This window comes from Hypomesus nipponensis, chromosome 25 (genome assembly GCF_054491055.1).
Source record: "Hypomesus nipponensis isolate SF chromosome 25, ASM5449105v1, whole genome shotgun sequence".
Taxonomy (NCBI): domain Eukaryota; kingdom Metazoa; phylum Chordata; class Actinopteri; order Osmeriformes; family Osmeridae; genus Hypomesus; species Hypomesus nipponensis.
Window position 1 is genome coordinate 6,602,132 of NC_140385.1, and position 24,581 is coordinate 6,626,712.

General features: G+C 50.5%; 1 protein-coding gene across 1 annotated transcript in view; it reads left to right on the forward strand.

The window, feature by feature from the left end:
- The window catches only part of arap2 (ArfGAP with RhoGAP domain, ankyrin repeat and PH domain 2), a 63,993-nt gene that overhangs the window by 19,148 nt on the left and 20,264 nt on the right, over positions 1–24,581 (forward strand). Inside the window, exons 9-15 of the mRNA XM_084692122.1 lie at positions 3,736–3,842; positions 7,116–7,315; positions 10,489–10,574; positions 10,897–11,079; positions 12,742–12,916; positions 17,041–17,178; positions 23,105–23,249. Coding sequence (XP_084548248.1) covers positions 3,736–3,842; positions 7,116–7,315; positions 10,489–10,574; positions 10,897–11,079; positions 12,742–12,916; positions 17,041–17,178; positions 23,105–23,249 — 1,034 coding nt within the window. The remainder of the gene's footprint in view (positions 1–3,735; positions 3,843–7,115; positions 7,316–10,488; positions 10,575–10,896; positions 11,080–12,741; positions 12,917–17,040; positions 17,179–23,104; positions 23,250–24,581) is intronic.

Below are 24,581 nucleotides of genomic sequence, written 5' to 3' on the forward strand. Positions count from 1 at the left end.
AAGCAGTGTGATACAACTCCCTGTAAGGTCATTCAAATCCTATTACCCAACATAATTTTTTTTTCAAATAATTCAAAACACAAACAGACATTTCTTCCAATGTGCTACTTTCAAAAAGTGCTTGTTCACTGACATAGACTCTGTCATGAGATGTTGTTTTCCAAGTGTGGATCAGGTGCTAGATCAGGACACTTAGTAACCTCGGATCTAAGTGACCCACTTGATAGATTTACTGTGAAGCAGGGTTCTTTTTATCCATGGCATGGCCAAAAAATACCACAGTTCATATTCATGGTACTGGCATACGTTTACAATTTGAACCAATTAGGCATTTTATAAAAGCTTTTGTCCTTACAGCAGACCAAAGGTGCTGTGCACCTATCTAGACCACCTGCTACAATGACCTTGCTGAAGTCCAGAAGGTGCCAGGCATCCAGACAATGTCTTTGGCGGTTGTGAGGCATTGTAGTGTGTGAGGCCGCAGAAAAAACCTGTCCCACTTGGATAAGCAGTGAACTTTTCGAGGTGTAGAAGCTGTAATTGGCCTTTAGGTCACTTGCTAACACCTTACTCCGCACGCTCGACATTGAACAGCAAAATCAACCTGGTTTCCAGTTGGCCTTTTGAAATTCAGTAACCCGAGTATACACAGGAGTCAGTTTCTCCCTTCTGTAAAATGGCTAATGGCTTGCTACCTGCTAGTGTGACTGGTAGGTTACGTGCCCGCGTCGCAGGAGCAGCGAGCGATCCGCGCGTTTGTCTCCGAGTGTGTTTTTTAAGTACGGCGCTCATTTGAATATGAATGCGTGTAATCTGGGACACGGAGGGAAAGAGGGATTTAATTCATCTTTAGCTTCATTAGATCCTTTCTTTCCCCTCCTTTCACACTCACTGAACGGAACAATGGCTGGCATCCCAAGGTGGCGTGCCACTTGCGAGAGAATGTCGCAAGGTGTCACGCTGAATTAATGACACGGGATTGTGATTCCCCCCCCCCCCCCACTCTCCCCTCTTTTATCTGTGTTCCGCTTTTCCCCCCGTTCTTTTCTCTCTCCTTTTCCCTGTTTTCCTTTTCTTTCTACCTTTTATCCTCCCCCTTTTCTCGATCTCTCTCTCCACTCTCTCACTTTCTTCTGTATGGCACCTTCTCTCGCTCAACTCATCCTGTCTTTCCTCCGATTAGAATAATTCCCCCCCTGTGCGTCTATTTCCCTCTCTTCCTGTCTCATTTTCTCTCATCCTCTCTTTTTCTGACTCAGTTTCTCTCTCTCTCTCTCCCTCTCTCTCTCTCACTTTCATCAGAGCGAGAACTTTACCCATCATGCTTTGAGAGCGTGACAGGGCATAGGAGATGAAGGTGCACACTGCCTTATCCTCAACTACGGGCACTTTATGTTTGAATTGTAATACTTGCCTCTAGTGTATTGGTTTGGTGGCAAAAGACTTAGACTTTTATTTACTTAAAATGCACTTAGTAACGTGCAATTGAGGAGCTGTTAGTGGATGCTAGCTATGAAGCTGTGAGGTTGTGTGACTGTGGTGGAAATGCCTTTTGCCCGATTAGAAGTTTGCGAAAGTCCTTGTTCCATGTTACGAGCTGTCCACACCAAAGCTGAACGACACACACACACACACACACACACACACACACACTGCCTACATTGCTGTGGTTACGTAAAAGAGTCTCCTAAAAATGACTAAATGTACGTTGTACCGGTCTCTTTATAAGCGCCATCATCGCTACGTCTGTTTGGTGCTGGTGTCATTGGTAAGTCATTTTTATCTCTAATGCCGGAACATTCTTTCCCCTTCCTCCGTCCCTTCCATCCCTCCATCCTCCCGTTCCCCTCCATCCCTGGTGAAATAATTGGACAGGGCAGGAGGGCACGGCACATATTGGCAAGGTAACTAGCAGCGAGGCCGTACGGCCGCTAACAGCCATGTCTGTAATTGGCTAGCTGAGAGGGATGAGGGTCATTAGGTAGACGACAGGCTCGCCTGCCTCTCCTGGCACCAAGACACACACACACACACACACGGACACACACACACACGCACACAGGAGCACGCACACAGGCGATGACGTGTGAACACAGGAGCACGTACACAGGAGCACGTACACAGGAGCACGCACGCTGTGCATCCAAATCACATGTAGAAGAGCCCCTTGTTTCTCTTCGCAGCTCTCCAAGCACAGCGGGTCATGCGTGCGTGGTTTTTTCTGCATCTGCCATGTTGTCGAAGAGTCTACAACTCTAAAAAGTCTACGGCAGAAGTTCTGACAGCCGGGGACATGAAAGCGCCCACCTTAATGATGACGTCCTGTGTTCGCTGTTTTGCTGTGACAGACACACACAGTGTGTGAAATCTCAGTGCCGTCGAATATAGTTTGAAGTGGACTGGATGTAGAGATATAACGGGGGCTTTTCGTGCCGAGTTGTCGGAGTGTTATCACTTCTTGGTTCTTGGTAATGCTTGAAGCTACAGTGTGGGTCTGGAAGCGGCATGTTCAAACTGCAGATTGATATATAGTACGGGCTTTGGGATGACGTGCTTCTGTCACCGCTGTAGAATCGCTCTGATGAAGATGCGTGTGGCGATGGAGAGGCCACTCCCTCTCTCTCTCTGTCTCTCTCTGACTCTCTCTCTCTCTGACTCTCTCTCTCTCCGTCTCCCTCACCGCCACGCCTTCCTTTTGCACGAAAAAAGCACCTCATCCACAGAGATGATGTCAATTCATCCTCCCGTCTTTGTGAGGCGTAATTAGACCAAACAGTGTCGGCGGTGACGAACAGCTCAACCGCCTCTCCGACAGAGACGTGTCCGCCTAACAGGAGCGCGGGGGGGGGGGGGGGAGGGGGTTATGTTGCCCCACCGCCGCTCGCTTTCCCACGCACCGCTGCATGTGATCTAGTGGACGCGGGCCCCCTTTTTCATTCATCTCCCCCTCCCCCCCCCCCCCCCACACACACACACTTTCTCTCCGTTTCTCCCCTTCTTCTTCTCCGTCTCCGGACGTCAAAGCGGTCTGCTCAGCTGTCGGGCGTGAGCGTCGAGGGGGAGGTTGTGTTGTTGTCTCCTCTGTCCCGGGCTGTTCATTCGTTTTCATTAAGACCAATGATGCTCCGCTCCCATCCTGCAGGGGGAGTGTCGTTAGTTTTAATGAGGTGACACTGCATATCCGTTTCCAATATAGATGGTTCCTATTATACACCTGCGAAGGGGGAGGGGAGGAGGGGAGGGGGCGGGGGGAGGGGAGGATGTTTGTGGTGGGTGCCTTGAGGCTAAGGGCCTGATTAAATCCCAGTCAGTTGCTGTATAGCTTTGCCTCCCCCCGCCCCCCCCCCCCACACACACATGAAATGAAATGAAAGCTTGGAGTAATTGTTTAATTTACTGTATGAGCAGTCGCATGGCACAGACGCTAACAGATGATACCACCCGATGTCACTTCTGATGAAGGCAAAAACAATTAACGTACAATTAATAGATGGGAAAACATTGACCTACAGAGATTTCTGGGATTCCAATGCCCATTGTGAGAACCAACCCCTTGAACATCTCCGACCTACGACCTCTGGCCCCTCTGGTGTTTTGTCTTTGCCGGGGTAACAGCGAGTCTGACAATATTACGCTTTGGATAACGTTCCGTTTCCCTCCCCTAATCCCCAGAGCATGTCTCACCTGCAAGGGTTTGAGTGCAGTAATGGTTTTCCCGTTTGTTTTGCATGACAGGACTTCAAGGCCGGCCTGGCCATTGCTGTGGTGGATCTGACCGCTGCCAACATCAGAGACGTGGACAGGAGGGGGTTCGAAATCAACACACCCTTTAAGAACTTCAGGTTAGTCCACCTTAGCTCTGCTACAGCTGGTTACTCATCAATTGAATTTGTGTACATTTGAGATTGACAGATTGTGTGACACGTATGATTGTTTTCCTCCAAATGAAACTTTGCATCCGATGACTTTACTACACTGTAGGTGGGCATTGTGTGTGTGTGTCTTTGTGTGCTAGTGTGATGTTCTGTAGACTTGAACCCCTAATGTGAACCCCTAGGTTCTAACAGCATGTGCTGCAACAGTATTATTGACTCACAATCAGTTTCAACATTAACACCAGACTAAAACAAGATTCCATTCTTTGATTGGTTTGATCGCTGTGCCAAATCATTAGCCAAAATATTTGTTTACGTTTTTTAATGTGGGCCTCGGGAGATTGTTGATGCTCTATTCAACACAACAATTCCTCTTAAATCATCCAAAAGCGTCCTTCAAATCTAAGCCTCTTATTGCACTCCACGCTATTTTAATCTCTAGAATCAAATCTCCCGAAACATCCAAAATTCACCACTGAAGGTCAGAGTGTGGGTTGAGCCTCTACTTACTGAGAAAGTCTTTGGCACCGTGTATTATTAGGATTAAATATTCAGCTGGAATGTTGTCCGATATGTGTGTTAAGGTAGTGCCAAGCTTCATGCATGTATACACAGAAAACATTGGAACACAAGGAATGACCTTTAGTTCGCCCAGTTTTTTCTACGCATGTTTCTACCAGTTACTTGACTCCACACCGGCGAAGGAAATTGCATGTTAGAGTGTGCCGTTTCCTGTGAAGCCCCAGTTTCCTGTGGGGCGGCTGTCAGGGTTGGAGAGTGTCACAGCGCTGCAGAGAAGACAAGCCCTGTACGAGACTCGTTAAGGTGTGGCCTCGCACCTCCGTTTGCCACAGTGACCGTTCACCTATCCATACAGAAAGAGCACGAGTGAAAGGGTTATTGAAGCGACGCTTTTACAAACAACCCGCCTTGCAACACACGTGCGACGCTAATAGGCTTCTGTGGGAGCGATCGGGCCGAGAGCTGATTAGTGAAGAGGAACTGCTTTTGACGCCCTTTGGACTGTTCTGCGTCTCTGTTGTTTTATTTGCCCCCCCCCCACACACCCCTCCCCCCCCCACCACACACACACACACACACACACACTTACCATATGCTCATTATCGTACGACGGCCCTGCCGTGTGCAGTGCAGCAGAGCCAGGGTTCCTGAAAGACAATCGCTAATTATTGATCTCCGGATCTTTCCGTTCCTCCAGTGGGGATCCTCGCCACGGGCTTCCTCTCGTGTCCCCTGTGACCTCGCCCCGCCTGTTGCCGCGGTAGCAGGGGTGCGCCAACAATTTAGGAGCACCCTCCCTGGACCCCCACACGCATAATCGATGGCCAGTTGTCTTGTTTGTTTTTCAATAGCGCTCATTTGAGGCCTGATCAAGTCAGTCTTTGTCATTTCTGTGCGCTTTCCTTCTTTCGAAGCCCAATGCAAAGTTATGTATTTATTTGACTTGGGTTTCTCGATCTACCTGCACATAAGTCCCATCGATCTGTTTGTCTCTTCTCTCCTTAATAGCCATGTTGGCCGTTGTGTCTTTTAACCCGGTGGACATAATTGCGATTTTGTGCTTTAAGAAAAAGGAATCAGAATGGGGTGATGGCAAGGAGGTGGGGGGCTTGAAAGGAGGTGGGGGGCTTGTGGATTGTATGATTGGGTGCGACTGAGGAGGGTTTTGTGGTTCGAATCGATTGGAGCACGCCCGCAGGCGTCTCTCTACCTCTCGCTGAGGGGATTAGAGAAAACTAATTTGATCACTTTACACGGTAAAGAGCCTCTCTGTCCGGCTTCATTGTCTTGGCTGTAACCTAAACGGTGGATTCAACCCCCTTAAGGTGTCATGGCCGACTAACAACATCTTTCATCACGGTCAGTGGAGCTACATTCGTGATGCTGGGCGCGAGGACATACCTTTACCTCCACCTCTGTGGTTCCGACAGCTGTATCTATACCTCCAGCTCTCTGTACTTTTGCGGTTCGTATATCTGTTTATACCTCAACCTCTCTCTTCCTCTGTGGTTCGACGCGAGCAGTCATCCTTTTGGACAGGCCCCTTACAGAAACTCATAGGTCTGACGCCTGATCTTAATCATTCCATTGATTGTGGCAGGGTAATGCAGGTGAGGCCCAGGGCCTGCATCCTGCTCCCTGACAACGTAGAGAGAGAGAGAGAGAGAGAGAGAGAGAGGGGAGAGAGAGAAGGAGACCTTTTGTGGTTACCATGGAGACCACTTTTCCCACTTCTCTCGGCCCCGGCCTCTTGGTGCTTCCCTCTCCTCCATCCTTCTCGATCGCTCCAGCGTTTCGGTCGGCTCGACAGCAGCGAGTGATCCAGACCAGGCAGCCACAGCATGGCCCAGAGCTTGTATGGGGAGGGGGTGGTGTGTTGTGTGTGTGTGTGTGTGTGTGTATGTGTGTGTGGTTTGTGTCTGCATGGGAGAGGTTTGTGTGTGTGTCTCCTCTGAGGAAGATTGTAATAGACATGTTGAGTGGCTGTGGACTTGGGCTTGGCTGGGCTGTGGAGCTGTCTCTTTGGGACTGTAATGAGTGAGATGTGGCTGGGTGAAGCGACAGGGCCCGCGGAGCCCTCTACATGCTGCTACCCACTCGCTCAACCTCCTGATAGGAGCCCAATTTAGGAGCTCTCTCTCCCCAAGAGAGTGGCGGAAAGGATGTGATTGTGTGTGTTGTGTGTGTGGTGTGTGTGTGTGTGTGTGTGTGTGGTGTGTTTTGAAATAAGTGTGGGCAATGGAGGAGGAACAAAGTGGCAGGGGATAACAGCTGCATGAGCTGAAGTCCTTCTATCTCTTTGCCCCCCCTCTCTATCTCTCTCTCTCTCTCTCTCTCTCTCTCTCTCTCTCTCTCTCTCTCTCTCTCTCTCTCTCTCTCTCTTTCCATCTCTCTGTCCCGCATCCCCTTGTTTCCCATTTATAGCTTATACCACAGTGACCTCCAGCAAGGTCTCCCCAGACCCTCTGACCTAGAGATGGGGGCTGAAAGGCCGCTTACACACACACACACACACACACACACACACACACTCACGCACCCTCAAAACCTCACACCCATTTGTTCTACTCCTGCACAGTTCCCACGAAAACACTGCACACCCACACAATCAGCACAAAGCAAATATGTACAAACCGAAATATGTGCCGTTTTAACTATCCCCTTAAACTAAATCAATGCCGAAAAACAAGGAAAAAAAACAGAAATCGATCGTTGCAGTTTCACGGCCGAGTCGGAGTGGGAGAAGGAGGAGTGGATTGAAGCGGTCCAGGAATCGATCGCCGAGACTCTTTCCGATTACGAAGTGGCGGAGAAGATCTGGTTCAACGAGTCCAACAGGAGCTGCGCAGAGTGTGGGGCGCCCCAGCCAGAGTGGGCCTCCATCAACCTGGGGGTGGTCATCTGTAAGAAGTGTGCAGGTACAGTACTGGAGACCCCACTCTGCCATGCACCATCGCTCTCCCCTCCAACCAAACCCAGCATACATGCGCGACTGCGGAATTAGGCAGGTACGTTTTCTCTCTCTCTGTCTCTCTCTCTCTCTCTCTCTCTCTCTCTCTCTCTCTCTCTCTCTCTCGCTCTCTCTCTCTTGCTCTCTCTCTCTCTCTCTCTCTCTCTCTCTCTCTCTCTCTCTCTCTCTCTCTTACACACACTCAAATGCACTTTTCCACTCCATTCCCCCATTCCTCGCCCCACCTTCCTCCCCTCGCTCTCCTCCTACACTTCAACCGATGGATAGACTCTGTTGGACATAAAAATAGAGATTCCTAGATTGAGGACTCCTAAACTCTAAACGTTTTGCAAATTAAATGGATTGACTACAAAATCAACTGAGAGTGAGAGAGAGAGAGAGAGAGAGAGAGAGTAAATGAGATTGTGTGTGTGTGTGTGTGTACGACTGTGTGTCCGTGTACACTGTGGCCCATTGTGGCTATTAAGATAAGATCTCAGGTGTTAAGCCACCGGTGGGGATTCGTAGCCTGGCCTCAACGTTTCCCTCTAATCCCGGTGACACGCTGGCAGGATTAGATCAAATGAAAACAGAGATTAGGTGGCGTTGCATGGCCTGAGCTTTCCTTCTCGACACGCGAAATATGATTAGGGCGAGATGACGGATGGGTCCGAATACATCCAACGGTACGCTGGCCGGCGACGGAGTGGTGGGTTGGGTGATCTGGGTGGCGGGGGGCAGGCTGGATGGATAGAGGAGGGCTCGTGTACCGGTCACACATCATCTTCCACCTGACGACTCTCTTTGCTGTCTCTCTCCCCCCCCCCCCACACACACACTTCACACAGACACTCACCCACACACACACACACACTTTCACCTTTTCTTCAGGCGTCCGTTAATGATGACCTTTCCGGGAGTGCGTCGCGTCTGGCCGCCACAGCCAAGCCCGTCGCGTCGTGAGTCTGGCGGCGGTAGGCGCAGGCCAGTTTGCTCGTCTTCGGTATACGCACTGTGTAAACCATCGGCCTGGGCACGGAATACCAATGGCGGCGATGGCCTTTTAATTAGGGGCTCCGGTGTCACGGACGATAAGGAGGAACAACAGGACGAGGGAAAGAAGAGAACCTAATGAGAGGACTAATGATAAAATGGTCGCAGATTGCCTTTCTTCTCCTTAACGCGCGAGAGAATGAAAGCGGAGAGCGGCGCTTGATATCCCCGACGCTGTATTTTAATTGTCCGCCCGCTCTTTTCCCCCAGTCGTGATGCTGCCGCGCTTTTAGCGTCGCGTCGATGTGTTTGTCTTCTCTCGTTTGGGTGCATGTGTGTGTGTGTGTGTGTGTGTGTGTGTGTGTGTGTGGGGGGGGGGGGGGGGGTTGTCCAGATGTTAGCCCCCTCCACTGACAGGCTGTTGCCATCTCTGACGCTGTTTTGCTGGAACATTAACAGCGGGTTGTTTGTTTGCCCTGGCCCCCCTCTCTTTCTCTCAGTCTCTGGCCCCCCTCTCTTTCTCTCAGTCTCTGGCCCCCCTCTCTTTCTCTCAGTCTCTGGCCCCCCTCTCTTTCTCTCAGTCTCTGGCCCCCCTCTCTTTCTCTCAGTCTCTGGCCCCCCTCTCTTTCTCTCAGTCTCTGGCCCCCCTCTCTTTCTCTCAGTCTCTGGCCCCCCTCTCTTTCTCTCAGTCTCTGGCCCCCCTCTCTTTCTCTCAGTCTCTGGCCCCCCTCTCTTTCTCTCAGTCTCTGGCTCCCTCTCTTTCTCTCAGTCTCTGGCTCCCTCTCTTTCTCTCAGTCTCTGGCTCCCTCTCTTTCTCTCAGTCTCTGGCCCCCCTCTCTTTCTCTCAGTCTCTGGCTCCCCTCTCTTTCTCTCAGTCTCTGGCCCCCCTCTCTTTCTCTCAGTCTCTGGCCCCCCTCTCTTTCTCTCAGTCTCTGGCTCCCCTCTCTTTCTCTCAGTCTCTGGCTCCCTCTCTTTCTCTCAGTCTCTGGCCCCCCTCCCTTTCTCTCAGTCTCTGGCTCCCCTCTCTTTCTCTCAGTCTCTGGCTCCCTCTCTTTCTCTCAGTCTCTGGCCCCCCTCTCTTTCTCTCAGTCTCTGGCCCCCCTCTCTTTCTCTCAGTCTCTGGCTCCTCCCTTTCTCCCCTCTGTGTTCAGTGCCTGTCACACAAGCATCAAACTTAACCGCCGGTCGGAGTAACGCATTCTACAGACTGGTGGTCTCTTTTTGTACACAAGTAATTACAGTAAACTCAAGATGGCCCCTGGCAACCGTTTCCATGGCAACCGCACAAAGTATAACACCCCCCTCACCCCCCCCCCCTCCTCCCAATCAACTGGTTTTGAGAGAGAGGAGTGTTTTTTTTGGGGGGGGGGGAGAGGACGATGACAGATATCCTGAAAGTGAAGATCCAGTGGAGAAAGAAAGAGACAAAGAGAGAGAAGGAGAGAAACAGAGAGAGACAAACAGAGAGAGAGAGAAGCATGCGTAAAGAAACTCCCACATGACGCAAAAAAACTGACATTTCTACCGTGTGTGTATGCTCGTGCGGGTGTGTGTGTGTGTCTGCGTAGAGGGGTTGACCCCCAGATCACATGTTACTGAGCCACGGTGACGCATGTCTGCAGATCCATATTCTCCACAACTACCTCAGAGTGGCTCTCTGATGCGGCTGTCGTGCTGACACATCCGTCTCAATCCACGGCTAACTGCGCACGCAACGCCACCATCCATATTCATAGTGGTCTTCCAGAAGTCATATTTTATTCATCCCTCACTCTCCGACGTTATGAACAGCCCAAACTCAAGATCACCCGAATAAACAGGTTGACCAGCAAACACAATTAATTACTCATGAATCATGAGCAATTAATGCTCCTCTTTCTCCGATTTCATTTGACACGAGGGGTGTTAGAGCGCAGTAAAGGATGTATATGGCACGTGTCAGTCAGAAGACGCCGAAGACATGCACAGCGTGTTTCTGCTCTCCGTGTGTTTACTCGGCTGTGTGTGTGTGTGCGTGCGTGCGTGGGTTTGCGTGTGTGTGCGAGGGTGTGTACGCTCGTGTGTGCGTGCGTGTTTGCCTGCGTGGGTTTGCGTGTGTGTGTGTGTGCTTGTGTGTCTGTGCGTGTGTGTGTGTGTGTGTGTACGCAGGTCAACACCGCTTCCTGGGCCCCAGTCTCTCCAAAGTGAGGAGCCTGAAGTTAGACAGCACTATCTGGAGCAACGAGCTGGTGGAGGTAGGGCAGGCGGCGTGCTCCTCATTCTCATCACATTCTTCAGTCTCTATTTTGAGATGGGGGCCAGGATAATGACATTGATATGTGTCATGATTAATGTATAATGTATGTCTTATAAGATTCGTTATGTATAACTCACAGACGTAAATTATTCAGCGTGACCTTGCAAATGGGGTTTTACATTATAAATGTTTGTAAAGGTTTCTTGAACTTTGGGATGGGTGTATTACTAGGGAATAGGCTTTGGGAGGTTTGCTCTTTTCATTTTTCGATTCTCATTCGGTGACCCTTGACCCCTGCTTTTCCCTCTGAACTCCAAAAGCTCTTCCTGGAAGTGGGCAACAAGAACGCCAACAGCTTCTGGGCCGCCAACCTGCCCCCTGAGGAGGGGCTCCTCATGGCGGCGTCGCCCGAGCAGCGCACATCCTTCCACCGCAGGAAGTACAGAGAGAGGAAGTACCGGCGCGTTCTGGAGGGCCTGCACGACCAGGAACAGCTGAACCAGGTAAACACACCCAGAACTAGTTTCAAACACGAAGAAAGCACAAATAAAGCACAATTTAGGAAGAATTATAAACACATACTCGTCACCCAAAAGGTCCAAAGGACATTTTACAGTGAGAACATCAGGTCCAAAACTCAATTTGATTCTTGTTGCCCTGGTTTATCGCAAGCTGGTTTAACACGAATCTCTGACAGACAGACAGAAACTAAGTGGCAGAGAAGATTAGTATCAGAAAGGCTTGAGTACATGTTTGAATGTATGATACAGTATGTGTTTTGGTTTGTTTATGGTATGGCTGTGTGTCGTGTGTGTGTGTGTGTGTGGCTGCCTGAGGTGTGCTGCTGCCTTGTGATGATTATGCAGGTAAAAGTCAGAGCGAGTGGGAGAGAGGTGGAAGAGAGAGGTAGGAGAGAGAGTGAAAGAGAGAACGAGTTGGAGGAGGGGTTAGCATCCATTTCTAAAACGGCTCAACTCCGCTTGGATGACAATCCGTGTGTCACACATCGATCATACTCCAATTCATACACTGCATGACATTGGGTGTGTATGTCAGGAACAATTATTCACCCACTACACCCCCCCCCCCCCCTCTCTCTCTCTCTCTCTCTCTCTCTCTCTCTCTCTCTCTCTCTGTCTCTCTCTCGTATCCCCTTGTTCCCCATTTATACATCACAGTGACCTCCAACGAGGTCTCCCCAGACCCACTGACCTAGAGATGGGGGTGTCAAGGGTGCGCCCATAGACCCTTACACACACACACACAATGGAATCCTCCAGTGGGTGCAGTAATTGCTCAAACGCTGAAGGTCGTATGCAGAGGAGTGTCGGGTTGAGACATTACGGAATGATACCCATTCGCGACGGGAGTCCTCCGCCACGATCCGATCGCTTGTGAGCTTGCGCTCCAACCGTGCGCAAGTCAACTCCCTGCGTCCGTCGTACCGTGAATTACCTTCACAAGATTGCCAGTGCTATGTCTGGTGTGTGTGTGTGTGTGTGTATGGAAGGCATCGCGGCCTCTGTTTGTCGGCGTGCACGTGTGTGTGGAGGTGACGCAGGAACTTGTGCCAGCACGGCCTCTCTTTCAGGCGCATCGCGCCTGTTTTCTCCCGGATCGATACGCCGTTGGCCTGCTTCAGATGAAAGGAGCGCTTGAGCAGAATAACCCTTTTACCACTCGCCACCTCCGCCTCGCTTTAGAGGGTGGGAACGACACCGTGGTGTTTATCGACTGGGTAGATAGAGATCACATTTTAATTGGGGGAATAGCACTGTTTCGTTCTGCACCATGCATTGAGGGGTATCTGAAGATTCTCTTTAGACCAAGTACACATGTATTCTTATGGATTTCACAGCCCATTTCAAGTTGCAAACACCTTTTTTTTTTTACCCATGTGTCAAACCCTTATGTACTCTAATGGTCATTTTCTTAGAACTGTTTTAATCTCACTTCCAGGTTTATTTTTCTTCTTCTTTTGATGTGTGTGTGCCCGCTGTCATGGTGTGTGTGTACTCATGTGCACGCTTGCATGCATATGTGGGCGCGCGTGTGTGTGTGTGTGTGCGTACACTGGCAAATGTGTGTGTGCCCCGTGCATGCGTACTGTACGTGTGCATGCGTGCGCGCGTGTATGTGTGTGTGGCTGTGTGTGTGTGTCCCAGGCGCTGTGTGCTGCGGTGGTTCAGCCTGACGTGCTGCAGACCATGGCCCTGGTGTTCAGTGGTGCTGACGTCATGTGTGCTACAGGAGACCCCGTGTGCTCCACCCCCTACCTCCTGGCCCAGGCGGCCGGCCACAAGCTGCAGATGGAGTTCCTTCACCACAACAAACTCTCAGGTCTGTGTGGTTGTGTGGGTGTATTTTTTCGATGTGTGTTTTTATTAAATGCGCGCCAATGCGTGGTGGTTTTGCATTCCTAGTTTTGGTGGGCATGTGTTTGGGAGTCCAGAGGGAACAAATAAACGCTATCCGCCAACGATTTCTCGTTAAAGTTACTTGTGCACAAAGTATATTGTCATCGCCGGCATTTAAGTCCCACTCCACACTGGGTTTCCCACCTCAGAAAACCCCTTTCACAGCACAATAACACCAGCTTTAAAGGCTGTGGACTGACAGTTCCTGATAAACTGACATTTCCTGATAAACAGTTAAAAAAGGACCTTTTAATGTGGTGAGGTGCATGCCTGTCAGTGTTTTAAAATGTATGTAAATGTTACCATGGCTTCAGATAAGCCCAAGATCCTGTGCCTTTCACACACAATCAACCTGTTGTCTTTTGACTCTTACAAGCTAATCTTGTCTAAAACGTTCTCTGTACTCGGCTTCACGCCTGTGAGAGACCTGCGGGAGATTTCTGGAACTTTTCCCGCATTACACTCTCGTGAATAGAAAGGGAGCAGTGAAAAAGAATGCCAGGCCTCTTTTCAAAAGGAAAGGAGGAGGAGGGAGGAAAAGGGTAAAGAAATACCTCCCCCATTCCTCCACATTTCACCATCCTCCTTGGAACATGATCAGCCCTCATCCCAGGGCCTGGGAGGCATGTCACAGATGTGTTGCGCTCTTACGATTCCCCCGTGAGGCATGTGTTGTGGTTGGATGGTTCCCGCGCGGGCGCGGCGATAAGAATGAATCAGGGCTAGGAGAGAGCGAGAGAGAGGCCGTTCGACGATAAGAATGAATCAGGGCTGGGGGAGAGAGCGAGAGAGAGGCCGTTCCAGGGAAGGCACTTTCTCCGGGACCCTGATTTGCGTAATATATGCCTTGCATCTGTGCACGCTCACCAGCACTGCTGCTGTTAGGGTCTCCTAATTGCTGGCGGGGGTCACCTGGTCACCATGGCGAGGCCATTACCTGGTTGGAGGTGCTCTGAAGATGTACACACACACATCCTCCCACACACACACATTTGGTTTATTGCCCAGTCTCTGAGGAGCCAGGCGGTGTGTGTGTGTGTGTGTGTGTGTGCGTGGGTGGCCGTCCTCAGCCCGTATGCAACAACAGACTGCACAGTCCATTATTCACCCTCAACGAACCCTAAATACGAATGGGCAAGCGGCATAATGTCATGTGTGTTGGTTGGTTGGTGTGGTGTGTTATGGTGCTCTCTCTGTATGCATGTGCGTGGGGAAAGGAGACGAGAGAGAGCGTTCTACTGTGAGTGCAGCGGTTAGCCCGACCCAGCCACCAAGCAGTCGGCTGCACCTCTGCCGTGGCCCCAGAGTGGTTCATGGTACCCCTCTTCAAAGCCCGGACAACGTCCCCGACGACGCTAGGATGACCTTTGTGCCTGTAGAGCCTGCCGATGGTCTCATTACCTGATGTGTGATGTGTGTGTGGGTGGTGTGTGTGGGTGGTGTGTGTGTGGGTGGGTGGTGTGTGTGTGTGGCAGAGAGGGGAGGGGTCAAATGTATTCATGTGTGGATGATAAAGTGTGTGGTGGTCACCGTCTTCGCCGGCTCGATTCTAAAAACTCGCGTCCAGCCACAACCAGCTTGCTTACTTCCTGACTGCCCCTCGGCACTCTGGGATCCAAAAGAAACATGTCTGGATTTGCATATCTTCTCCCCCCCCCCCCCGGAGAATTGAAAGAGGGGCCAATGGCGAGTCTCCCAGGTAGTGGCTCTTCCTGGTTTACCGATCGCCTCAGGGCAGAATCCGTAATGTCCGTCTTCCTTGATTGTCTTAATTCACCAATGACTGGTGTCTCGAAGCTGCACGGTGTACTTTGACAAATCCTTCTTTTGGCAAAGAACATATGCTACCCAAGAGCTATGAACGACTCGACCTCCCTTACAGCCTACGACACACACACACACACACACATAGAAATAGTTGTCCTTCAGGCGTTTATCCTTAGTTAAACTTAGTTGCAACTGTTCATCTGACATTATTCGCTCCCAAATAATTCAAGAAGGGTTCTTTCAACAGTCCAACCTTTTATTGAACCACATTTTACGATTAACGGTCGTTGACAAGACACCGACGGGGCCCTTGATGGTGGTTAAAGGCTGTGCCATGCACATGGAGGACTGTGGAAAGCAACTCGACATCCTGGGCCAGGCAGCTTCTTTCCCCTCTTTGCTACTTACAGGCACACCACTGACGGATTTTATGACTACCTTTGTTGTTTCGTCTTTGGCCTAGCATCTCCAGAGACATCAAAAATTCATCCCGCTTTTTGGTGGATTATAAAAGTTCGCACAGAGACACACAGACTTGCACACGCAGAGAAGTACTGAGGTCCCTTTCTTATTGCTGGCTTGTTTTGGGTGGGTCGGTTGTTTGTTGTTTCGTTGAGAGGCGGGCGCACACAAATGCACACACGCATGTTCCTTTGGCACGGCCCGCTCTGGCATGTTAAAAGGTCACAGGTTCACAAGGGATGTGTTGTTTAGTTGAGCCAAGTGCCTGTGGGTGTGCTCCTTTAAGCAAGCGTGGGGTGTGAGTGTGTGTGTGTGTCTGTGGAGGCTTACACTTAGACAGTAGCTTTTCCTGGCACTCTTAAGCCTTGCTGCAAACTGTCGATACAAAGTGTGTGTGTGTGTGTGTTTATATGTTGTCACGGTGCCTTATTCTAAAGGCCGATGGTGATGGTCACGGTCAAACGCCGCTATGTGGCTCTCTGTGGCCGGCCGGACAGCTAATTGAGCACTTTGTCATGTCACCTTTCCCTCACAGGGGATTTAGCCAATCAGCACAGCCCAGACTTCCAGCGACAGTGGCAACAAACAAGCGATTCCGAGCCGCAGCGTTGCAGAGTGGACTACATCTCCCAAGGGACCTGTTTAGAGCTCAGACACAGAGAGACACAGACTTGTTACACACCGCCGCTACCCAAGCGCTTATATCTCTTGTAAACACCTAACAGTCGCCTGTCTGGCAGCCCTTTCTCATGTTCTGATTAGCTTCAGAACATTGGAAAGGGAGGACGTTTTGTGAGTGGCAACATGTAGCCTCACTTTCAGTTTGACAGTGGAAGTTCGAGATCTCTGAGTGGACATCGGAGAAGTCTGGGCTCACCAGCCGAGATCACAGAACGATCTGTAACTCATATCGCCCTCTCTCGCTCTCTTACTCTGAAGTGACTGATCCTTTCCGGTTTTCGGTGGGAGAAAGGGGATAGTGACAAAGGGAGGGAGGGAGTGGGGGGGGGGGGGGGGGGAAGGAGAGGGGCGCTTCAATTAAAAGGGATTTCAATTAAAGTGATTTTACCTTGTTTGATGAGAGGGCTGGAGGTAGGTGATAAAATCCAGCAGAAAATAGTGCCGGCGCGTTAAAGCTAATTGAATTTTGAGAACGATAAGGTTGAGCTCGGAGAGGTTGAGAAAGAGATGGAGCGGGAGAGGTGTGTGTGGGGGGGGGGGGGGGGGGGTGAAGGGACAGAAGGAGGAGACTGAAAGAGACAACCGGAACTTGAAATAGTCAGTCTGTCTGCCTGTCTTGCGGGCAAAAAAGGAAGTACTAAGGGTTGCCTTATTTTGAGGAGATCCAAGGCTTTTCATCCTTTTTTTGCCTCCAAAACTTTCTCTTAAAAACCTTGTGGATAACCTTGGGACCAAACGGTGGAGCGACAAGCATAAATAAACAGACAAGTATGTAAATAAATAAATATTTGAACAAAAAGAGCGTATACTTGACTAGGAAGAGGGAGAGGAGCAGTGGAGAGGCACAGAGGGGACTTGCTACCTGCATGTTGTAGAGTTGCAGTTACAACAACATCCCTAGATGCCGGGAGGAAGTGAACAATATGCACTCAATAAAGTCGAGTTAGATCTACTTGATCAACACATTTTTGTTGATCTGTTGAGATACTCACGCTCATCCAGTTTCCTCCTCTCTCTCTCTCTCTCTCTCTCTCTCTCTCTCTCTCTCTCTCTCTCTCTCTCTCTCTCTCTCTCTCTCTCTCTCTCTCTCTCTCTCTCTCTCTCTCTCTCTCTCTCTCTCTCTCTCTCTATCTCCAGATTTCCCCATGCTGGACCCGGTGTCTGAGCGCAGCGCCACATCAGACGCCCCCTCCTTCATGGACGGCTTCCTCTACTGCTCCCCCGGCCCCTCCAAGGCCACCCTGGACCGACGAGGCCGAGACAGAGACAGAGACGGTGAGTGGACGTCACCACGGACGACCTCCAGACAGCTAATCCATCCATCAGTCAGGTGGGCTGCTACCCACGCGGGCCCGTTGGTCAGCTCAGGATCGATCGATAGACGTTGGCCTGTTGGATTGTCAAAGTGTCCATCGTTCCGTCGGTGAATCAAATAGTCTAAGGCGGTAGTCGATGTTTCGGTCCATCAAATGCGGTCTTCTCGGGTCTTCTAAAAATGTGGTTTGTCAGCAAGAGTTCGGAGGAGATGGCATCGAGCGCGAGAGCAGTGCTTCTCTTGTGTTTAGTAAGGTCCGCGTTGCGACCGGGGCACCTGCACACCTTGAGCGATAAAGAACTCCAGTAGATGGCGCTCTCACTATTACCTGACTGGGGAAAAAAACAGAAGAAAACAAATGGAAAAGAAAGAGCAACATGGAACCCCCAACAGATCCTCCTCTTGTCTTCCGAGGCCGTTTAAAAACTTTTAATCAGGCTGTTTTCCAGACTCCACCGCCACCGCTGCCTCCTCCCCCTGTGCCGGAACGGTCCTCGACGCCAAACAGCTGGAGTGTGGCTGGGGCCTCTGGGTAATTAGGAGAGGGAGCCAGGTTTCAATGCCCCCCCCCCCCCCCCCCCTGGGACAGGGGTGATTGGGACTATGTGGGGGGTAGGGGTGTAAGGGGGTGGCTGGATGTACCTATGCCGGGTGGCGGGGGAGGGAGGGGGTGGGGGAGAGAGCAGGAGGTTTGGAGAAGGAGCGTGTGTGGGTGAATGTGTGTGTGTGTGTGAATGGGGGGGGGGGGGAGAGAGAGAAAGAGAGGGCACTGACACTGATCTACCTGCTACCAGCTGGCTCCTTCTTCCCTCTGGAGGGAGTAAGGCATCCATCTCTCCGCCTTCACTCCACCCCCACCCCACCCCTCCTTCCCTCCATCCCATCCCTCCCTCCACCCTTCTGGTATCTCCCCCCCCTCCCCATCTTCTGTTTCCAGCCTCCCCCTTCCATCCCTCTCTGGTGGGTACACACTCTGGCTAATGAAGAAGGCTCGAGCTCGGGAACAAGCTCTGATAAGGGAGGTGTGGGGCGATGGGGGTGTGGAACACATTTTCACTGATGGAATTTATTTGAACTTCATAGCTTCACATACTTCTGGAATTCAGAGGGTGTAACTTGGGAGGGCTCACATCGTTCTTGTTTGGAGATAGCTATGTCATTTTTGGGGCTGCGTTAATACATACGCACACACGCACAAAAGATTGCGTTTCAGTGTCTTCAGTCGTCAGATGAAAATGATTATTTAAGTTCCATTTATAAACGAGAGCTTGCAGGGGACCTTTGTAACACTGTGAATGTACACTTGATGTATTCGATATTCATTATGCTGTGTCAGGAACACAGCTGACACAAACACCCAAGTCTCTTCTGACTTTGCAAACCTTGGTCAAATACATGATGATTGTTTTCAGGACTAAACCATAGAAGAGTGCTACTCTGGACGTCTTCCAAATGACCTTTTTTTTTCTTATTTTTCTCTTCTTGTCTCCACCGTTGTCCATTTTGTCTTTCGAAAAAGCAGAACCACTCAGAGTTCTCCCTCCAGCCACCGTTGGTAGCTTTTTTGCCCGATAAATACCTGGTTATTTCATCTATTATGAAAAGCCTTACAAGATTTTCCCTTTGTGCGTTAATGGGCCTCTAAGTGTATCGCAGCTGCTAAAAAATTCAACGCGAGGGTGGCGATGGTGGCGATGGTGGTGGAGGAGACGTAAATGAAGCATCCTGCCTTCTTCAATCAAAGAGGAGAATGTTGCGTGGGCTTTTGTGAGGAAAGGAAGACGCGCTACAGTGAAGGTATTTCTCGGCGAACTCCTGGATTTATTTAGCTCCCCAGCTAATGGTTGGTAGCTCTATAGATACACCCCGGCTCTTAATAATTCATGGGGCCTTGCGTTGAGGGTTTTTAATAAAAGCTTGTGTGCCAAATCTCGCGGTAGAGTGACTAGGGAGCAGGGTCGGTCGTCTTTTCTCTGTCTCCCAGACAGCTACGGTATAGGGCCTTCTCACGGCTGGCGTGCACTGTATCGAGATGCTGTGGAGAAGAACCTTCCAGAATGGTTCGCGGGGTAGGCGGAGGTGGTGCTGGTAATGCCAAACGAAGTCTTTGAAGATGTATTTTTGTGATATTCTTCGTAGAAAGTTTTACCGGCAGTGATGCAAATGGGATTCGTGGGAGATAATCAAGGACTTCCTATGTGCTGATGTTTCTCCCAATCAGGAAATCAGCAGCTACATTATAATTTGTTTGATTTCTCCCCGAACTTCTAAGTCTTAAAAAGGTCTCCTTCCTTCCTGTTCCTCCTGTCCTTGTTGCGGTCTTTGTTTGTGCCCCCGTCAAGGTCGACGAGATTGACAAGACGCTGCTAATAAGCGTGCTGTTATATCAGGTGCACTTTCTCTCCCAGGTGAGACAGGGACGGCGTAGTACAAAGATGTACCTACCCCTGTTCATCCAGGCGTACAGGATTCTTACCTCGGAGAAGCCAGGAGAGAGTGAGTCAGCCTCGTCTCTTCTCAGTCAGCTCATCAGGGCGGTTGGTGCGAGGGCGAGGGAGGGAGGGAGAGAGGGAGAGAGGGAGAGAGGGAGAAAGGGAGAGAGGGAGAAAGGGAGAGGAGAGAGGGAGGGAGGGAAGGGGGGTCTTACTAGCTGAGAGCATGAGTGGCAGGTGGGGAAACGACACCCCTAATTTCTGATTAGTTTGTCTTTTCCTCATGAGTGAGCCTCAACTCCAGCTGCCTCCCACTGTCGTGGCAACAGCTCAGAAACAACTCCTGCTGAAAGAGAGAGAGAGAGACACAGAGAGAGAGACAGAGAGAGAGAGAGAGAGAGAGAGAGAGCGTTCACCCTAACCAAGGACATGCCGCTAGGCCTCCTCACCTCTCCCCACGCACAAGTTCAGAGGCCAGTCGCATCCGATCAACTCGCATCTTCCTCCCAGCACTATTCAGATCCCTTCCATGGCTCCTGGATGTCACTCTCCAGGACGATAGGCTGGCTCGCTGGATGGGAGGAGTGAGGTACGGAGGGAGAAGATGAAAGCAGGGCTGGTGAAAGAGTGCAGAGCCTGTTGGAACCATCACAAAGTCCACGCTGTGTCGATTCGTCGTCGATTATGGATTGGTTTCTAAGAAACAGGCCCCGCAAATACTGTCAGACCCAATGATCCACAAACGCATTTGCAAACAACATGGAGCCCAAGTCATTCATGCAGTGCATGTCCAGTTTTTACTTCCCCCCCCCATCATTTCCTAAGCAGGCTGCTCAGTTATTGTGTTTTCAATGACTTAATTGGTCCAATGATGCCTTGATTAGCCAAATCAATCTCACCATTGTGTGTAGTTGGAGCGTTCAACAAAAGCATGGGGAGTAAGTGAGAGAGCATGAATGAGAGAGAGAGGGAGAGAGAGAGAGAGAGAGAGAGAGAGAGAGAGAGAGAGAGAGAGAGAGAGAGAGAGAGAGAGAGAGAGAGAGAAAGAGGAAAAAAGAGTCTTTAAACATTTTGCGGGCCCCATCCATAGTCTACAGAAAAGCTCTTAAAGTTTCTTTCGCTTGCAAGCTAATAGGCTCATTTGAGCCGCGGTGGAGGAGTTTTTGGGCTGCGTTCTAGCATCCGCAACGCTCCCAGGGAAGGTTGCTTGTGAACCCCCGTGGTGCTTCGCAGGGCCGGGGGGCCGGCGTGTGTGTGGAGGAACAGCTGGAGACGGACGCAGCTGCCTGATTGTGAATCAGCCGCTATTGTTCCCCTTAGCGTGTTAGCGTCGGTCGGGGCGCTAGCGCGCCTCCTGCTAACGATAAACCGCGGAGCCTGCCTGGCCTGTTACAAAAGACTCGTTTCTGGGAGAGAGGCACCGTGGAGATGATGGCTGCGGTGGTTATGGTGAAGTCAGTACCCTGCGATGATGATTTAAATGAAGCGTTTACAAAATGTCTAAAGTCACTCTCAAGCAAAGGCATGAGCCTGGTGGGAACAGCACCGCGGCGGCTCTCGGTATGCTATGCTACCTCCGCAGTCAAACAAAGCCCATAGAGGCTAGACTATTCTTCTTTCACAATGTTAGCGATTGCTGAAGCCCCACCCCCATTGCTATATCCCTCCAGTGTTAAAATGCCACCACGTGAAACGTGAAAAGAACACGTTCTAGCATCCTACTGTCATCCCTTGCACTGGCCTCAGTTCACGCCCTCTGGTCATGTCATTAGCTCGGTCACAGATCAACCATCCCACCCTCCAGTCTGTTAGCTGCGTCAAACCGTCTCATCTTTTCCCCCCTGGGTCTCTCCTCCCAAGCGCTCTCTCCATCCTCATCCCACGCTTCTATTTCTTCACTCTCTACTCCCCCTTTTCCACTGTGGAAAAGGGCCCTCCTCTGCCAGGTGTACCTGTGGGCACGCTCAATCCGGTAATAGGATGATTCTTTAGGAAGTCTGTCCTCAGAGTCACCCAGCTGACCGTTTGTTTCGCATGTCGGGGCCTGCCATGTCTGCCCCTGTGATTAAGGTGCCACACATTTCCTCCGGGAATTCTCCTTGTGCACTTTTTTCTCTGGAATAGAGAACTGATTGGACGCACAGCTCCGGGGGAGGGAGAATGTTTATTTTTTAGGAAGATGGAAATGTCTGAGTTTCAGAGGTTACAAGGATTGCTTAGGCAATTGCATAGGGGCCAACAGTTAATTGGTTAAAACATATTGTGTGCACTTTCTTTGGAATCTGAGACTGTACTTAAACTTGATCTGACCTCCACCAGGCTACACTGTTACTATTGGTGACTTAAGTCTTCTAAGTAGTTGTATGAGTAGGAGTATGAGAAGTTAAGAAGCTTCAATGTAAACCCCTGTGGGAGTCCATTTCATCCTGAAACAACATGATAGTTGGGGGTGGGCGAGGGAGGGGGTGGGGATTGGGGGCGTAAATGCCCAATAACAAGGACACAGGAACACAACAGAAAGCGTTCCTCCATCTAGATGATAGACATGGCATTTTGAGGGGGAGAGTACAAGAAATGCCGGGAGCGAGAGATAAATTGTTCCGCAATTGTTTTATCGCAAAGATAATGGCCTGCCCTCTCTATTTGGTAGATTGAAATGGGTTTAAATACCAGCTGTCTCCATGACCATGTACATTGGAAGCAGGGTTCGTTTTTGAAGCGGAGGGGCGAAGTGTAATGTCTTGAATGAGGTGTGGCGAAGAGAGGGTCACGTGCATTGTGTTATTTTAAAGGCTAAAGTTGTCAACAGTCAGTGTGCATAGTCTTTTTTAGCGTCTGCTAAACTGCTTCTCAGATTCTTAAGGGAGGGAGGAACCTAAAGAGAGAACGAGACAGGAGGACGGAGAACAAAGGGAAAAGGCAGAGCAAGCTTCCTTCTTTATGCTTGTAAAAGTCAATAGTTACATACTCCTCCCTGTTTGTGTAATGGAACTATATCTGTTTCTTCACACGCATCACACACTGTTGGCAAATGAAGCAAGCTAACGCTTGCATATTCATGAGATGAGGAGTGCAAACTTTGAGTTGGGAACGCAGGGGGTTGGGTGGGTGTGTGTGCGCGCGTGTGTTTGTGTGTGCGCACGTGGCGGAAACAAAAGGCAGATGGCCCTGTGACTTTGAATTCCAAATACGAGGTATATTTTCCTGAACTTCATGCTTGTTAAGTATGTAAATCCTAAAGTCAGACTCATGAAAGACAATTGTGTGCCTTCCAACTTTTCAAAGATCAACTTAGTCTCTGATGATTGATGCCTGCTGAGAGCTCAGGGCTGTTTATTCCTGTTAAAGTGGAAGAGTCAATGTCTGTGTGCGCGCGTGTGTGTGTATGTGTGTCGTCGCAATGTCCCGGAGAACCTGAGAATGAGAAAAAAACCGGTGTGTTTGTGTGTTTCAGACCTGGTGCGACGCTGGTGCACCCTAGAAGGGGGTTTCCTCAGTTATTATGAGAACGAGCGCACCCCAGCCGCCCTGGGCAGAGTGGACATCACCGATGTCATCAGCCTGACAGTCAGCCACACAGAGACCATGACCGGAGCAGGGTGAGCACACACACACACACACACACAGATACACACACGAGTGCACAGCACGCGCGCACACTCCCATACGCACGCGGGGCCCTTTGTGGCACAATGCTACTTGAACTTGAATCCTTGGGTTTGCAGTTTAATACTGTGTTTGGCGAGGAATAGCGGGATGTAAACTACCACACATCTGCTGACATATCCTTAATAGACGCTATTAATACGATGGAAATGTCAACAGATGCATCTCTCTCGGTTGAGACTTCTTAATCTCTTCGTCGATGCCAAAGTTTAAGAGCTTTTCTGAACCTGATATCGTAGCCATAGCCATACGGCAGTTGCCATTGTGAAAATGGCAAAGAAAGTGTTTCTGTGTGTGTTTGTGTGTTTGCACTTGGGAATACTGTATGTGTGCCAATATACGTTTTTATATGTATTTTGTTTCCGTGTGTGGTACCGAAACTGAGGAGCTTGATAATGGGGGTATGATCAGAGCGTAAGCCTAGCCTGTTAGTGCAGCAACAGATGCCACTGAGAGAGAACAATGTGTTGATTTGCGAATGTTATTTATGTAGTCATTACCGCCACATCTGGCTGTCTGCTATTCTGGCTGGGGTAATGCGCCGAATTAATATACTCTACACACTCGAGGCTAGCTAATATACTCATTTTATGAGTGTGTGCGTGCGTGTTTACATGCGTGCGTGCGCGTGTCCTCGTGTGTTTGCACGGTAAAAAGCGCTGCAATTCCGCAATATACACGCTTATCGGCGCGTATGTGTGTGCGCGCGCGCGTGTGAAGCACAGCCTGTGTGGCGCGAAGGCGAGACGGAACGCACCTCTCTTCACCCGATGAGTCCGCCCCCGCTCGCTCGCCCTCTACCGCCGTCCCGCCGTGCAGCTGGTGGAGAGCGGGGAGTCTCACCTTTACGCCGGCCGCCCCGGCTCATAAATATTAACGCCTGCGCAGAGCGCCATGCTCCATCGCTGGCCTGTCTCTGCTCTACAGCGGTGGGTCTTGCCTGCGTAGCGCGCGGCCTTCCCGGGGGGGGGGGGGGGGGGGGAGGGATTCACGCGCCAACAGGACCCACGCCACCACCGCTCGGCCCACGTACGGTCCTCAGGGGGAGGCGTGCATGTTAACCGCCTCGCCGGACCCCTCGGTAATCTCCATGTGGGATGAGCCGGCTCAGCGGTGATGTTTTGAGTTGTTGTGTTGAGTCACCGCCGCGTGTACGTACCTTTGTCTGGGAACTGTCCCGAGTTCTTGACTACTTTCTTGAGTTCACGCGCTCTCTGATGGTCTCGAGTCTCTTCTTCTTCTCCAGACTGTCTTGTTCTTTTGCT